General features: G+C 37.7%; 1 protein-coding gene across 2 annotated transcripts in view; it reads left to right on the top strand.

Annotated features, from left to right (window-relative positions):
• PARP8 (poly(ADP-ribose) polymerase family member 8) overlaps positions 1-17,353 on the top strand; it is a gene marked incomplete at both ends in the record, with an annotated part of 108,918 nt that overhangs the window by 88,806 nt on the left and 2,759 nt on the right. The window contains 10 exons of one of the 2 annotated variants that reach the window (XM_080638213.1): positions 4,377-4,469; positions 8,644-8,769; positions 9,959-10,024; positions 11,271-11,338; positions 11,699-11,747; positions 12,564-12,676; positions 12,843-12,915; positions 14,710-14,779; positions 16,224-16,300; positions 17,225-17,294. In XM_080638213.1, coding sequence (XP_080494339.1) covers positions 4,377-4,469; positions 8,644-8,769; positions 9,959-10,024; positions 11,271-11,338; positions 11,699-11,747; positions 12,564-12,676; positions 12,843-12,915; positions 14,710-14,779; positions 16,224-16,300; positions 17,225-17,294 — 805 coding nt within the window. The remainder of the gene's footprint in view (positions 1-4,376; positions 4,470-8,643; positions 8,770-9,958; positions 10,025-11,270; positions 11,339-11,698; positions 11,748-12,563; positions 12,677-12,842; positions 12,916-14,709; positions 14,780-16,223; positions 16,301-17,224; positions 17,295-17,353) is intronic. The other variant, XM_080638214.1, reaches the window with a different exon arrangement.

A 17,353-nucleotide genomic window follows, 5' to 3' on the forward strand; every position in this document is an offset into this window, starting at 1 on the left:
CAGGGTTGGGGCATTGACCACCTCTCTAGAAAGCCTTTTCTGGAGTTTGATCACCCTCTTGGTAAAGAAATGCTTCCAGTCTGAACCTCCCCTGATGTAGCTTTGAACCATTCCCACGCATACTGTCACTGGGTACCAGGGAGCAGAGCTCAGCACCTCCCTTTCCAGTTCCCCTTCTCAGGAAGCTGTAGGAGATCAAGGGGATCATCCCTCAGCCTCCTCTCCAAACTAGACAAGCCCAGAGCCCTCAGCCTCTCTTGACAGGATGTTCCTTCCAGCCCTGTCACCAGCTCTGCTGCCTCCTCTGGACACACTGAAGGACCTCCACATCCTTCTTAAATGGTGGGGCCCAGCACTGCCCACAGTGCTCCAGGGGAGGCTACACCAACACTGAACACTGTGGCAGAATCACCTCTGTTGACCAGCTGGTGATGCTGTGTCTGATGCACCCCTGGGTGCGTTTGCCCTCTTGGCTGCCAGGGCACTCTGCTGGCTCACATTGAGCCTGCTGCCAACAAGCACCCCCAGATCTCTACCTGCAGGGCTGCTCTCCAGCCACCCCTCTCCCACTTCAATCTTGTGCCTGGCATTACTCTCTTCTGTGTGCAGAATCCAGCATTGGACTTGTTACATTTCATCCCATTAATGGTTGCCCAATGCTGCAATCTAGTTAGATCCCTCAGTAAGGCCTCTTGTCCCTCAAGAGTGTCAACAGCACCTCCCAATTTGGTATCATCAGCAAACTTGCTAATGGTGCATTCAACTTCCGTGTCCAGAACAAAAGATATATTGAACAGAACTGGCCCTAGAATTGAGCCATGAGGAATAGTGCTGGTGACCAGTGGGCAACCAGGTGTGTAGCTCCATTCACTACAACACTTTGCACTCAGCCCTTCAGCCAGTTCTTCATCCAGTGCACAATGAACCCACTCACCCCACAGCTGGACACCTTGTCCAGAAGGATGCTGTGAGGGGCAGTATCAGAAACCTTACTAAAATCCAGAAAAACCACATCCACAGTCTTCATCCACTAGGTGGGTGACTTTATCATAGAAAGACATCAAATCAGTTAATCAGGACTTCACCTTTGTGAACCCATTGCCTGATGATTGCATTGTTCTTTAAATGCCTTACAGTAGTATGCAGTACAATTGTCATTTTGCCAGGAACTGAGGCTAAACTAAGAGGTCTGTAGTATATAGTAGTCTGTAGTATATAGTCTATAGTAGTTTGACTTAATTTGAAAAGCCAGGACATGGGTGTACTTCTTGGTAATTGTTTAGTTTTAAAGCAATTCCTAAATCAGTGTAAGTGGGTAAATACTTAATTTGATTAAGTTTATTTTTAATAAATGTTTTAGTATAAAGCAAAAACCTTTCAATCAAGGTTATTAAAATATAAAGGTGAATTTAAATTTTAATAAATCACTTTCCTTTCCTTTTCCTTTTCCGTTTTCCTATATTCCCTTTCCCTTTCCTTTTTTTTCTTTTTTCCCTTTTCCTTGTCTTTCCCTTTCCTTTCCCTCCACCTCACCTCACCTCTCTTTTTATATTTTTCTTACATCTTCAGTATTATTGCTGCTGTGTTACTTCCTCATCCTTCTGGTGAGTGTAACGAAATGAAAGGGAGAAGCTCCTCCTATGGAAAGACTAACAGTTACCATGGTTGAAAGTAGGAAACAGAACAGAGAATTGAAGTTACATCTCCCTGCCCGTTGCTTGTTAGGAGGGAGATGGTTGCTAATACTTTTACCTTTTCCATTTTTCACATTTGCTGTAAGTCAGGCTGTGAGCCTTCCCTGAGTTTCTCTTTTTAGATCAAGAGTTTTTAGGTATGTTAGTCATTCTGTAGCCTCATTAGTGTATGTGTGACATCCCTCAGGATACAGGAAGAGTTGGCACATTGCTTTTCTGAGCACAGCTGCAGCACACATCAGAAAGAGAGATCGGTATCAGCTATGAAAGTTTCGGCTTTTTTTAATTGAAAGAATGTCTGGAAAATATTTTAAGTACGTATCAGTCCAACCGGAATATGTCATAGTACTTAGGTGGCCTGCCTATGTGCTCTTCACAGTCACTGCTGCAGGAAGTGACACTCGACTGTGACATGCAGAAACTCTGATTGAGACCTTTGGCTATTGAAGTGGCTATATAGCTACAGGGTTTGGGTTATTTTCCCCATTACACTGCAAAGCCAAAATATTCAGTGTGCAGAAAGGCTCTTAAAATACATAAAGTCAAAAGAATTGTAGGCTCTCACAGTAATGTCTGTTCCTCTTTTCAGAGCTCAAATTTTGCTGTCTTGCTTTTCCTCGTATCTGCAGTTCTCCAACCTTAAGATCTTAGCTTCAGTCTCAGCCTGAGAGAAGAAAGGCTTTTCAAATGTCAGACATAAGCACAATGACTATTTTCCTAACTTGCCTCTTTCAGATTCTCATACATTTCTGGCATCATAACAGAGAAGGGAAAAAAAAATAAAAAAAAGAGCAAAGATGACAAAAAGTGTTCCTTTTGCCATCCTAAAGTCTCAGAATAACTTACTTTGTTGAGGTTGTAAACAGAATGTCAAAAATTAGTACTTTCTTAACACTTTGCTTCAAGGCAAGCGTGGTTAAACCTAGATTGCTCTGCTATTCCAGGGAGTCTGTGTATACTGTTGATTATGATAGTCAAGGTAGTGCCCCCATGCTTCCAACTAAGCAAATAGTTTAACCACCTTCTAAATAGGGTTTAAACCTAAGAATAGTGACAATAATAAAGACTTTTTGTCTAGCTTGCCATGGCACAGCGAATTGAATCATGTTAGGCTTTGTCTGCTGCCTAATGCAATGTAACATAGCAGATAAAATAAATCAAATGGGTGACACTCTATTAGACTTGAAAGATGATAGCTCTTTCAAAACAACTGATGTGAGAATATGTCAGTGCAGTAGACTTCAGATATTTATTGAAGTCTTGCATCTTTGAAACCCAGCAAATGCAAATTTTAAGGGCTATGAAAGAAGTGACTACAAATACAGCAGTATGCTTATTACTGACAAATCTGTTGCCTGAAACAGAATTCAGCTGAACTTTATGTTTTCTTTGTGTGCTCCATTCATTTTTTCATTTCTGAAAGTGCTTCCTAGAGATGTCAGCTTGAACTTCAAAGCATACTGCTATGAATGCTTTAGTGATTACTGTGGTAATTAGACTAAGAATTTTAGTTACTATAATTCAGTAGTGCCTACCAAAGAGCATTTCAAGTTTCAGTGAGCTAGGATTTAATAACACATATTCAAAGAAGATGTATCCAAAAAAACATTTTTATTGTTTCCAACATTGCAATAAAAAGTTGCGTATATTGGGGCCAATTTTAAGGAAGGTTTTAGTTTGTGTTTCTTTCTTGTATTTCTTTCAACTGTTTGTTCATTTTGAATGCTTAAAACAATTCAATGTGTGATTTGTTACTTGAGCCTTTAAAAAGTTGATCTGGTAATTACCTTCTGGTAAATAAGCATGGGATTGCTTTAAGGGTTGTAACCAATTGCGAAGCCTATGAAGTCATGCCTATTCTCTTCATGTAAAGGTGTGTTCTTTTTGTTTCTGATTTGTGTGCTTTATGAAGGCGGAATGCTCAATTCTAACTCAATATGCAGTTTAAATAAGTTTTTTATTTGGTCATGTTGATGGCATTGTGAATTGAATCTTTCAAAAATACTGCAAAAACCTGGTTCAACAGCAACTGTTGTTTTATTATTTTTTTAATATCTGAAAGAAGAGTGGAAATGCTTTCATTTATTAAAATAACATGTGGCCTTCCCAAACATGGTCTTTGTTTTATACAAACATAATGCATTTTCTTAAAGCTTACAAATAAATTGTTAAATTAATTAAAAATTCAAAGTAGCTTTTTTAAGAAATCTGCCTTCCAGATCAGATTTTCATGTGTGTTCTCAACAGCAGAATAACAAGCTGTGATGGACAATCCTGCATTTATGAAGGGAGTGTGCCCTCATTAGTTTATGGATTTGTTCTCCATTAATTTTAATTATTTAGGAAGTTTCCACCATCTGATAGGATAGAATTAAGGGCATTTGGGTACTATGACTGTAATTTTGTTTTTGTAATGTTTGGATTTCTCTGAAGTTCAGCTTCTGTGAGTACTTACAAGTTTTAGAGTTCTTCATACTTGTTCTTTAGATTATTAAAATGCTGCTCTAAAGTATCTTCCTCAATATTTGACATGTATTCATAATTTGAAATTAACGTTGCAGTTAATATTTGGAGAAAAAAGTCAACATTAAATGTCTTTGGGTTTTGTTGTAGGTGTTACAAGATAAAACCAAGAACCCAAAACTAGAACAAAAATACAATTAACTTTCTTTCTCTGTGTAGCCCACTGTTTGTGAACGGGAGCTCTGTGTATTTGCTTTCCAAACATTAGGAGTGATGAACGAAGCTGCTGATGAAATTGCAACTGGGGCTCAGGTAGAATTATCTAATGCTTATTATATGTCTGATTTTCTGTAGTACACCCAGTCTTCTCAGTCTCTTTTAGTACTTATTTTGACTTGTATTCCCCATATGAGTACTGTTGGGTAAGTATTATTTATTCATCTACTGTTTTATGCATGGCATTTTCAAGTAGTACTAACGAGGTGTTTCCATTGTTTTGCTTCCATGTAATTAGAGTAACCCTGTTTTCTTGGGGTTTTGTATTCAATTACGTCACCTGGATTGTTGATAAAGGCAACCATTGTCATTCGGAGATAATTCCCATTTATTTTCACCTAATGAGCCATTACTACTCTTGCAATTAATAAGCTACTTCCTGTTAATGGAGTTGGGATGCAGCTATCCACTGAGCATCTGTTGTTTTGATCATTAAGTAACAGTGGAAGGTCCTTACTGAGGTTGCTACATAGTTCTTTTTCTCTTTTTTCAAGTATTAAGAATTTAATAGAAACTTGCTTTCTGACTCCAAGTTGGTTTTTATGTATTTATAGCCATATCATCATTTTCTTTAAAAAAGTATTTTAAAGTATGTTTCGAAATCGCCATTTAACCTTAGATTACAGTAAATTCAAAAGTTAAAAGATCTTATGTTTAAGATCCTTTTAAGATCTTAAAAGTTTATATATGTTACAGAAAAGTGCATTTCTCTTATTTCCTAGTCATATGTCACTGTGCATTTGTGTGGTAAGCAATGTGTTTTTTTGGAAGAGCAAACGTTTGGTTCAGTTAACTTTAATGAGCACTAGTGAGTCTAGACACTGGAAATAAACTATTCAGGTAGCAGCTTGAATATTGCCTGTGGGCATACCCTCAAAGGAAGCAGTGCTCATCAGCTTCTTCACCTGAGGATATGACTGTGGGATCTGAACATCAGCTCTTCGTCTGGTGTCTGAAGACTGTTGCATAGACTGTTAGAAGACTGTTTGTAACATCTAGCATACCAAACATTGGGATACCTCTGTAACCTTGTAGGAAATTGAGAGAAGTGTACTGATGAAGCCCTTCCTTTTCCTCAATCTGCAGTACTCTTAGACCTCAGCTGTGGGATATCCTGGTTTGCCCCAACCCAGGTGCAGGACCTTACACTTTGTCCTTGTTGAACTTCCTGAGGTTCACATGGGCCCACTTCTTGAGCTTGTCCAGGTCCCTCTGGCTGGCATCCCATTCCTCAGGTGTGTCAACCACACTAGTCACTTTTGTGTCACCTGTGAACTTGCTGAGGGTAGGTTTGGCCCCCCTGTGTGTGCCATTTATGAAGGTAATAAAAAGTACTGGTTCCTTTGACATCACATGTCACCAGTCTCTATCTGGACATTGAGCCATTAACCAAACCCCCGCTTTTTGCCTTAAGGTCTATCCACTTGAGAAGTGTGGGAAGAGAGTTTGACAGTGAAGACTGAGGCAAAAATGTTGAATACCTCAGCTTTCTCCTCATCTTTTGTTACCAGTTTTGGGGGCTGTGTTTTCTTTGACCTTCCTCTTCTGGTTGACAGACCTGTAAAAGCCCTTCTTGTTATTCTTTGAATCCCTTGCTAAGTTCATCTCCAGCTGCGCCTTGGCCTTCCTGATCCCATTTCCATACAACCGGGTACCATCCTCACACTCTTCCCAGGATACCTGCTTTCACTGCCTGTGCATTTTCTTCCTGCCCTTTAGTTTGACCAGCAGGTCTTGACTCCACCATGCTGGTCTCTTCCTTTGCTTTCCTCTCCTGATTTCTTACACCTGGGGATGAAGAGCTCTTAGAATCATAGAATGGTTTGGGTTGGAAGGGATCTTAAGATCATGTAGTTCCAATCCCCTGCCATGGGCAGGGACTCCTCACACTGGATTGCCCAAGGCTCTGTCCAGCCTGGCCTTGAACGCTGCCAGGGATGGAGCATTTACCACTTCTTTGGGCAAACTGTTCCAGTGTGTCACCACCCCCACAGTAAAGAATGTAGTGAAGGAGCATAAATATAGATTCCTATTATTAGAAATCACATCCTGTTTTTTTCTGCTGCACTTTCACACAGGAGTTTCCTAAGGTATACACCACTACTTTGTCACTCCCAATTTTCTGATAGCTCTTCCTTAACAGTAAGTAAGGGGTTGTACTTCCTAAAATTTTCAAGCCTGAACTTGCCTTATTTTAGTCGTATAGTCAAAATGCCTGAGAATTAAATGTCTTGATTTGTTGATAGTTCAGACTCCTTGTAATCTCTCTGGAAGAGATTGATGTCATAAGAGGGAATTGTCATCAGCAAGTGTCATCTTGTCCTCTTTGAAAATGTTTTAGTCCTTACTTACATACTTCAGTACCTACTGTTAAGGAAAGGAGTTCAGGCCCAGCTATAAGGGTATGTACTATATCCACAGCACTTCCTGTTAACAAAGGACTGCATATACAAGTTTGTATTGTAAAGTTTGTATTAGACTTATCTCCTAGTTGAAGTTGCTCTGTGTTCCACCAGTTCAAAACCACGATCTCAGGGGAAATCAGGGCACAGTTTCCCCTATACAGGGTAATATGCAGATATCGTGGTGAGAGACAGTATAGAAGTCAACAGTTGGTTTAAAAGAGGGCTTTGGCATGGTGTTCTAAGAATTGTGCCAATTTTAAGTCAAAGTCCCATAATGCAAATCATAAAGCAAGACAACTTCAAGTAACTGTATTAAGAGACGTGGACTCAAACAACTCTTCCCCAGCCCTGTTTTGTAACTGGAGGCTGAGAAGTGTTTCTGAGAAGCAGGGCATATGAACTGAGGCTCAGTTTCATGGTAATACATTTACACAGTTGCAAGCCTGTTGCCTGACCTGGCTGTGTATGCAGACTCCTGGTCTCCTTTGCAAATGCTAATGCAGATGCCCTATTTTGAAACATTCATCACACAGATATTATAAACTGGAAAGTAATCAGAGCACCATGAAGGAAAGGATCTTTATTTAAATAACTTCATTTTTTAGTATATGTGAGATACTGATTAACTGGAACTAAGAGAACATTTTTAAACTGATGGAGAGAATTGTCCATTCATGCTAAAAGAGCAGAGGAGAATGGCAACATCATGATGCACCACAGCACAGTTCCTTTTCCCTTTTATCATGATTATTATTTTCATTCTGCTTCTCTAAAGAGCCATCTTTTTTTTTTTCTTCCAAATAATCAGATATAATGGCAGGTATGTAAAAACCTCTAGGACAGCTTGAGCTGTGAGATGAGATATGACCCATGTGGAGTTGTGCAAGGAACCAGGGATGCTTATTAAGTACAACTCATCTCAGCTTTTCCTTTCTTGCATGGAAAAGTCTGTTTTCACATAGGAATGTTTTCAGAAGGCACAGAAAAAGAAGAGGGGAATGAGCTAATTTGCAGCTACATTTTTATGTAGCATCTGAATTTCATTGTAAGCTGGATTTAGGTTTCAGAGCTGCCAGAAAGCTGCATTCTTTCTGGTTTGTGGTTACTGTATTCTATTTTGAACCTCTGAATTATGAATTTTGGAACAACTGTATATGTGCCTATGTGCACACATGTGAATACAGCCTTGTGTACACATTACATGTATGATCTTATGGTGAAATCTTGAAATCATAGATATTGCATGTTGTAATTTTGTATTATAGGATGGAAGGAAGATTTCCCAGTGTGAGCCTTGCAAACAACTGTTAAATCGCTGCATTGTTCTGTCTTAAGCAGAAGCAATGTTTACAAGTCTTTCTGTGATTACAGTCTTAAGGAAAACATCAGGCAGTGGTATAGGTTTCACAAACCTTTCCTCATTCATGAGCAACTTCTTTCATTGGCATCTACTGCACAGAGATATACAGATCCAGCATGACTTCATTCCCCTAGAGCATGAACTTCATCCAGGAATTAGCACATATATACAAGAGAAAGCAGGACTGCAAGCAATGAATTTGACATGATAATAACATTTAGGACCAGGTACTGCTCCTACTTATGCACCTGGTATAAAACATCCGGGCTGAACCTTAAGCCTGTTGAGGTCAATGGAAAAATTTCAGTCCTAAACTATGTCCTGTCAATAACAGTTTGGGTAATATAGGTAACAGTGAAATATGGTATTGCTAGAATATATTAAAAAGGCAGACTGGAAGATACAATATGAAATAACATCTATTGAATATTTTTTTTATACATAGGTGGTTGATCTGTTAGTATCCATGTGTCGTTCTGCGTTAGAGTCACCTAGAAAAGTTGTCATTTTTGAGCCATATCCTTCTGTAGTTGATCCTAATGATCCTCAGATGCTGGCCTTTAACCCCAGGGTAAGTAGTTACCTTTCACTATATCATAGCTTGGTTTTGGTCATGCATGAGATTTCAAAGCAAAGCCTTTTTCTAGAAGTCTTTACTATAAGAGATAGAGCTCCAGAACATAGCACAAGCATGTGGCTATTTTCATGGCTTTTTTAATCATCTCTGAGAAGGTATTTGAGTATAAACTGTAAGTTGTGTTCGAAGTTATGTCAAAACCAAGACATTCTTTTAGGGTAAGAGTTCTAGATGCAGAATTTTATATTCTTTGTGTCTTTCAGTGTACATTGAACACAAAGAGAAAGATGGCCTTTGGGAGATGTAGACCATGTAAACTAGGGGAGTTCCAGCCCATCTCTTTATTCTTAAAGTGGTTATTTCTGTCATCTCATTTTCTCCTTGCAAACAATTATGTCATTAAATGTAATTTTATTAAATGTTGACATAATAGTCAAGTTTTTACAAGCATGCATTTTGAAGTAAAGAACTGTGCTTGCATTGTGTGGTTCTCAGGCTGCAAATGCTGCCTCTCAGTGCAGCTCTCAAGAAGGTGTGAACCATTACATCTCACTTGAGCCATTACACCCAAGGGTGTAAATGAGAACTTTGGATGTCCTGCATTGGCATGCATTTCACTTTTTCTGAGCAAAGGCCAGTTAGCAGTGGTTGTTCCTCAGGAAGGAGTGTTTCCTGCAGCATATGAGAAGGAAGACTTGCTTGGAAGGGGACTGATAAGGAGACAGCTGGTCTGGTAGCTGGGCAAGGTGGGAGTTTGAAGCAAATGAAGGAATATGGAAGAGAGTCACACCAGAAAAGGAATGGAGAGAGAGCTCCTGAGCTGGCAGGGCCCAAACTGCCTCCCAGCTTCTTGCCAGCACAGGCGAGGTGAAAGTCCATGGGCAGAAGTTGGCAAGACCCAAAGATGGGGAACAGGGAAGCGTGTGTTGGAATTTCCAGTGAAATTCAATCATGAAAAACAATCACAACAATAATTGAGGAGGGTGGAATTTTCCTGGACTATGAATGAAAGAGTCTGTAAGGTGGAAGGAAGCTAGTGGTTAGAAGAGTTTGAAAGGATTGGTTTGCTGACCAATCCTTTCATCCTAGCTTTGGTTTTATACACACTCAAAAGAACTGGGGTTTTTCTAGAGCCAAAGACTAACATTCTTTTAATTTATTTGCTTATTTTATGCTACATCAGAAGAAGAATTATGACCGAGTCATGAAAGCACTGGACAGTATCACTTCAATTAGAGAGATGACACAGGTGAGTTTTTTAACCTAACTTAATAGCTATTTCTAGAACGAGGAAGATGTTTATATTACCTGTGTTGGGTGGGGAAGTCAATATGATAATCTCTTTCCTATAGGGTTGTAATAATATTAAAATAAGTTTTAAAAATAACAGATGTAGAGTATCCATAATGGCAGTCAAATAAAAGTGATGAAGTAGAACTAAGATCTTTTGAAGTTTAAATAGAAGTTAATAACAGCAGAATGGGACATGTAACGAGATAATCACTAATTGCTGGAAATACCAAAGACAAACTGGGCCTTTATTTCCAAAGCAAAAGCAATTGATTTTGTGATAGTGTTTTGAAGGATAGCTTTATTTCTAGTATAGCAAAATTCTTGATCGGCTAAGTATTGCTAGGGACTTAGAAGGTTAGGTCTCTTGGGACTGCTGCCATATGATTTCTCAGTATTCACAGTGGGACAGATAGCCGTACTTATGTTTATTGTTACACTTCTCTTCCCCAAACAGCCCACCTGTTTATGACTGATTATTGAAATCTCTCCCATGTACCTTACTTTTGCAACTGGCGTATAACTGTAACGTCACAATTTATAAATCTGACTTTATATGTATTTGTGAAGTACTTTAGGATTCTGGAATGAAGAATCATAGAGAGAAGCAAAATAAATTAAATATTAAATTTCACATACTTCTGTTACTTAATGTAACATCTTGTAAAAATTTAAAAAGCCATTATCTCTGTTACCTAATATAATATCTGGTAAAAATAAAAATTACCACTATTTTACTTTCTTTAGTGTTAAATAATTCTTGGACTTTGTTTATATGCTGATACTGTATCTTACCAGTTTATACCATGAAACATTTAAAAAAATGGAGTGGGTTATCTTGGAGTATTTTGAAAGACTTAATTCTGTGAAGTTCCAGTCCAATTTCTTAATCCAAGAACCAAACATAAATAGATGTCTTCTGCTGTTTTCCCTGAGACCACCAATGTTTGCTATAAAATAGTCATTTTGATGCTAATTATATGCTTATTATGTTACTCCAGGCAATATAATTGCTATATTAATTCTTATTGTTGTCAAAACACATTTATAACTCTACAACACTAAATATCAGTAAAACTGTGAATCGAGCCTAATAATGGATCCCATGTATTCATTTTAATAGATGAAATCTTGGGCAATCTAACATGCAGAATTTAAGCTTATGATTTCAACTATAAATAAAGAACATAATAACTCTTTTCTAGGCACCTTACTTGGAAATAAAGAAGCAGATGGATAAACAAGACCCGCTTGCACATCCTCTTCTACAATGGTATGAAATTGACTCACATGAGATGATAATTATTAAAGTATCAAGTGTAATGAATAATCACTTCACCAGTGTGATTTGGTATAAGCTCACTGTAAGAATTAACGTTAGGGTTGACATTTGCAACTGCAGGTGTTTCTGAACTGTTTCTGGACATCATCTAGGCCCTATGAAAACACTGGAAAGACTCCAGCTTGTTTGTAAGGCCTTTGAACTTATTTTCTAGTCAAGATTTGGTCTACTTCCGTCTCACAGGCTCAAAGGGCTGCAGCTGGGTGCTTTGTGGTGTCCATAATACATTTTTAAGAAGAAAAGTTCTGTTTGGTTACCATGTCTAATAATACATCTAACTGTTTCTTTTAGGGTTATTTCTAGTAATAGATCACATATTGTGAAGCTACCAGTGAATAGGGTAAGTGTCGGTGGGTTCTTTATTATTTTCTCATTTCTCATGGCTCCTATTAGCATTTTAGGTGGGAGAGTCTTCTAGCCAGATGTAGGTGTCTACATTCAAACTAATCACATGAACTCCATCAATAGACAAGGGTGAGAAATAGGCAGTTTCAGTTCAAAACTTAGAGAATCATGTTGTGAATATCTGAAATATGTCAAAGGAATAAAGTTCATAAAAGCCTATTTGAGGTGAGTAGCTCAGATACAAGTGTCTACCTTGTAGTCATCTGAAATTGGGTGAGAATAACTTCACTATTTGTTTTGTTACTCCACAGAATATTAGATACAGTATTGTACAGAAAGCAGTGTACACAAGCACAGTGTACCTGGATATAACACATATAAGTACATCTCAAAAAGAGGTCTTGAATTTTAGAAGGATGGTGCTGCGATTCATTTCTGAGTGTGTGCCTCTGATGCTCTGATTAAGGGCATAGTAATCTGCAACCTTTTAGATCTGAACCTTAGTTCAAAGACAGCTTTGATCAGAACACTATGATGAATTTGTTCAATTAATTATCTTACTAGAGCCATATTAGGCTGAAATCTGTTTCATTATCTTCCATAGTTTTCATAAACTGAGAAACATTTTTACTGTTTGATTTTAGGTTAAAACTATGGTAATAAGACCAATTTCAACTTGGTTCATGTAGTTACTGAGATGCAGTCATGTATTGTGCAAAATAGCATGGTATCTTAAGAACTTCCGTTCTGTAAATATAATGCATTTATGTTAATCAACTTCTTTTCACTTGTGCACTGTTATGTTTTACAGCAACTAAAGTTTATGCACACTCCCCACCAGTTCCTACTTCTCAGCAGTCCACCAGCCAAAGAATCCAATTTCCGAGCTGCTAAAAATCTCTATGGAAGTACCTTTGCATTTCAGTAAGTGTATATATTCGTACTAATCCAGGGTTATCAGAATACCATGCTATTTTTTCATTCTTGCTGTTTAAGGTTTACATCTGTGAATTTATTGTTTTAAAGGATTATTGATTTCATTTGGCATTTTATGCTGTGGATTTTAATGTTTTATTTTTTATTTTTTTAGTGGTTCACACATTGAAAACTGGCATTCCATCCTGAGGAACGGCTTAGTTGTTGCTTCCAATACGAGGCTGCAGGTAAATAGTAAACTAAATAGACTTTAGCTAACCTGTATGCTGGATTAGATACCAGTTTAGGCACATTTCAGGGGGTGTGGTTGTGGTAGTCATATATGTGGAAAAAAGGATGATTCCATTACCCTCTTCTTTCCTGGAAAAGGTACTTCCTGATGCAATTAAAGTGAAATAATGTGGCTGCTAAAATGGCTAGAAAATCCCATTGCTAGAATCAGTGCTTCAGTTTTACACTGCAGAGCAGCACCTCCAGCATGCTTAGCTCTTAACTGCTTAAAAGCTGGGTTTGAATGAAAGTTTAGAGCTACCTAAACTATCTCCATGTTGTAGGATCGAAAAGCATACTAGATTCACAGGACCTGGGTTTGCAGCATCTTCTCTTCTCCTCTGGTTTCTTTGGAAATGGAAATATGAGTGTACTGGCCAGGAGGGAGCTATAGCAGACTTCAGTGTGTTTTCTTGGACTGAATCTTCAGGAGACCATTGTTGAAGAGCAAAGCAGACAATACCGGAGGGACTGGGGAGCTGTAACTAAGTGTATTTTAGCATCATGCCTTTGACAGCTCTGGATCCTTGGTACCTTGAAGGAGGATCGCAGGGTGCTGACTAAGGACTGGGGTACACAGGAAACTGAAAAAAAGAAAAATCGAAATCTCTGCTATTTCTCTTAGTGGTTTGGGTGTTTTTATTAGTATCTTTGGAAGGTACTAAAGCAAGCAGGATCTACACACAAAAATTCGTCAAACCACTTTGTTTATGGTTGGGTTTTTTTTTTGTTGATGGTTGAAATACTGGGAATAATAAAGTCCAATTTTATACAAGTGATCATTTTTAGATCTTTCACACACCTAAGGCATATCCTGAACCCAGTTCGTATTTACCCCGGTACCGAACAGTCAGCAAGTTACCAAGAGTGCCTGTACAACATTGTAGTATCTGGAGGAGTGAAATCATGTATGTGTGTTCCTGTGAGAGCTCTGGTACATTGCGGAGACAATGTAAATACCATTGGGTCAGAGGAAAGAAGTAAGAGTAAGTGTGACTCTGAAGCCCAGTGGTCATAACATCTATCAGACAAGAAAATGATTGCAGGGCTAATAAAAACTGTTCACTTTTGCTGCTTAGCCCAAGCTTCATGACATGAAACAGTGATGTTGGTGAAGAAGAGTCTTCCCTTTCCTCTATTCTTTTCAGACAGATAGTAGTTTTATTGCTAAAGCACAGTCCTGCAGTGATGGGATCTATATGTCTGAATTAACTCAGGCAAAGTTTGATTGAACCCATTCCTACAGTACTCAGGCTGAACTAGTGACTAAATTTTTCTGTAGCATCTGACCAGTGTCATCACTATCTCTTAATTTCTTACCTTAAAGAAAACAAAAGCAGCTGTTGCTGCTGTTAATTCACAGAGGCTGGCTTAGGCTGTGCTTCCTGCCAAGGTTTTGATGTGACACACGTTGAGCTTGCTCATCCTTGTTAATGCTGAGGTGTACCTGCCTATGTACAGAAGCACCCTCTGTAGACATTGTCTCTGGTAATGATACATTTAAAATCAGAAAATGCAATTTTATATATAAATCTGATGTTTGGGTATTTGGATATGGTGCCCAGAACATACAGTATTTTGGCTGTGTATTTGCAGCGTGATTTCTTTAGCATTTTCTTTGAACACTGTTTATTACCAGGAAATAAATTAGTGCAGTGGGACAGATGCTTATTGACATTACGTCTTGCTCCTATCATTATTTTGTCCAGATAACCAAATTAATGTTAAACAATCATTTTGCTTTTTTCCAGCTCCATGGTGCAATGTTTGGAAGTGGAATCTACCTTAGTCCATTGTCAAGCATATCATTTGGTTACTCAGGTGATACTTATAAATCACTCTAAAGCTGGAGAAATATAGGGGGATATTTTAGTCTACTGCTTTTCTTACCCAGCTTCACTGTTTACAAAACTGTATTAAATTTTATCTCTGTAGGCTGCAAATTAACTTATTAAAAAAAGGGAAAATCTAAATTCCCTTACTAAATACTATCCTAATTGTCCAAGGTGCTGGGTATCTTGAAACTGTTATTGAAGAGTAGCTAATACTAGATGCTGTGTATAATGGAACAGGTCTTGATTATGCAGTGGGAATCCAGCTTTTTGTATATTGTTTTTTGTCAGTATCTGCCTAAGTCCATCTAACATGGACAACAGATATTCATCAATAGATGTGTTCAGCTGTGTATATTTAAGACTGTTCCCAAGTATCACCACGTCAGGATTACAAAGAAAGTACAGAACAGTGTGCTTACTTTAGCATAAGAAGGGGATGGATCATAATTTGTCCCATTAGTAAACGCAAAGTGAGTCATGCAGAGTTTTCCACATAAGAATTGAATCATAAATAGAAACATAATAGAAACAAGATACACGAATGTGTATTTAAGAAACTTTAGAGATTTTAAGATACAGTGACTTTTTCCTTTAGGTATGTTGTGTTTATCATTTACACACATATGAAAGTACTGGTGTAGTGGAATGCATGTTTTTGTGCATTTAGATAATTTTGAGAGTTTTAGTTATGCTTTCAAATTTTCAGTATTTTTAGGTAATGTCAAAATTCATTTCAAAAGCTCAGCATTTTTTACTACTATTTATTGAATTTCAATATCAATAATTTCTAAATGCACTTTTAGCTTTTCAGAGATGACTCGAGTATGGAAACTTTTTAGAACTCTCTAAAGTTGCAGGTTTCAGTATCATTATGTGACAAAATGGCCAGCCGGCCAGCATTGCTTTGTCAGCTTCAGTGATTTTTCTCATCTTTTTACTTTTCTTGGTCCTTCCATCCAGTCTTCTTTAGAAAGGAGGCCTGTGTTGCTATGAAGTATGTCATACTTGATGACAGTGAAAACCACAGAAGAATCCTACACTCCCTTTTCCTTCGAAGAGTTAAATTTCTCCATGATTCAGTCTATGTTTGCAAACTTCCAAGAAATATGGGATACTGGAAAGGCAAGGAAGCCTGTAGCAGCCAGGATACAATACAGGAATTTTATATAAACCAACATGAGGAATAGAAAAGAGATCTGACGCACAAGTGTGGTCTTTAGTGGACCCAGTGTGGCTGACAATTTAATACTTTTATGTGTAGATAAATTAACCAAGATAGACTTTAAAACTCGAAATAAATTAACTACTCTTAAAAATTAATCAGGCTTCCAATAAGTCTAGATAAAGTTTCTGTTTCATTCTCTATACTTAACTTTGCTTATTATGGTATTTATATGCCAGAGTATTTTACATGACTTTAATATTCCTAGGGATGAACAAGAAGCAGCAGAAGGTGTCAGCTAAAGATGAACCAGCTTCAAGCAGTAAGGCCAGTAATACATCACAGGTACAGTACAGCAACCATCTCTGAAAGACTTACAGTTTTATGCTTGGGAACTTGAGAGCTGAAAAGGAGGTAATACTCCCTTTGTGAGAGCTAACAGTTTTATTTTATTGAACATTATCAACAACTTCAGAGATTGCAAACATCAACTACAGCCAAACTGCTTTAGTATCAATTTATGGAGTGTACTCCAGGTCTTTTCTGTGCGCTTCTTTTCCAAGCAGAAGTATTTGGGAAGAGAAGGAAAATGAAATATGGATTGCATTATAACCCTTAGTATGTCGTTGCTTTCTGAGTTCTGGACGTACCAAAAAAATGAAGCAAAACGAATTGAGAGTGGTTAGTTATAGGAAGTCAGTTTTTCTTTTTCACGGTTTTTGCATATTAAACCATTCCAATTCTGCTTTATCTAAAGCAAACTTATAGCATTTGTGTTTAGGGCTAAATTTTGAGAAAAAGATCTTGAATTTGTCTCCATAGTTAACACATAGAAACTACAGAATAATCTCACTTTGGAGACAGATTGGTATGTAACAGCAGAAGCCCTCAGAAATGGAAAAACTAGTAAATTATCAGGGTAGTGGTCAAAGAATTGGTGGTCAAATTCACCTTTTTTTTCTTCTGCTGTCCATTTTTCTATAAGTAACACTTGTAAATTTCTAATGGTATTACACATTCTGTAATAATTAGGAACTTTTCTTTCTGGATAAAGGGGTTCAAATCCTGCCTACAGTAATCCAATCAAATAACATAAATGTTTTTAGAAATTCTGTTACATTTAGAAATACAATAGAAAAGTTTTATAAAGTCTGCCTGTGTCTTTGTTCATTAATAACCCACTGAAGATAGCAGCCCTCTCCTTTGTTACTCTTTCACTTAGTTTGTCTTACTGCACTAATTAAGTTTTCTCATGTTTTTACATCCCAGTCACAGAAGAAGGGACAGCAGTCACAATTTTTGCAAAGCCGTAACTTAAAATGCATAGCCTTATGTGAAGGTAAGCTGAAAGCCCTTGAAAAACTGTTATAGTCATGGATACAGTGTTACTGGATGCTA

Source organism: Psittacula echo (assembly GCF_963264785.1).
Source record: "Psittacula echo genome assembly, chromosome: Z".
In the NCBI taxonomy this organism is placed as follows: Eukaryota; Metazoa; Chordata; class Aves; order Psittaciformes; family Psittacidae; genus Psittacula; species Psittacula echo.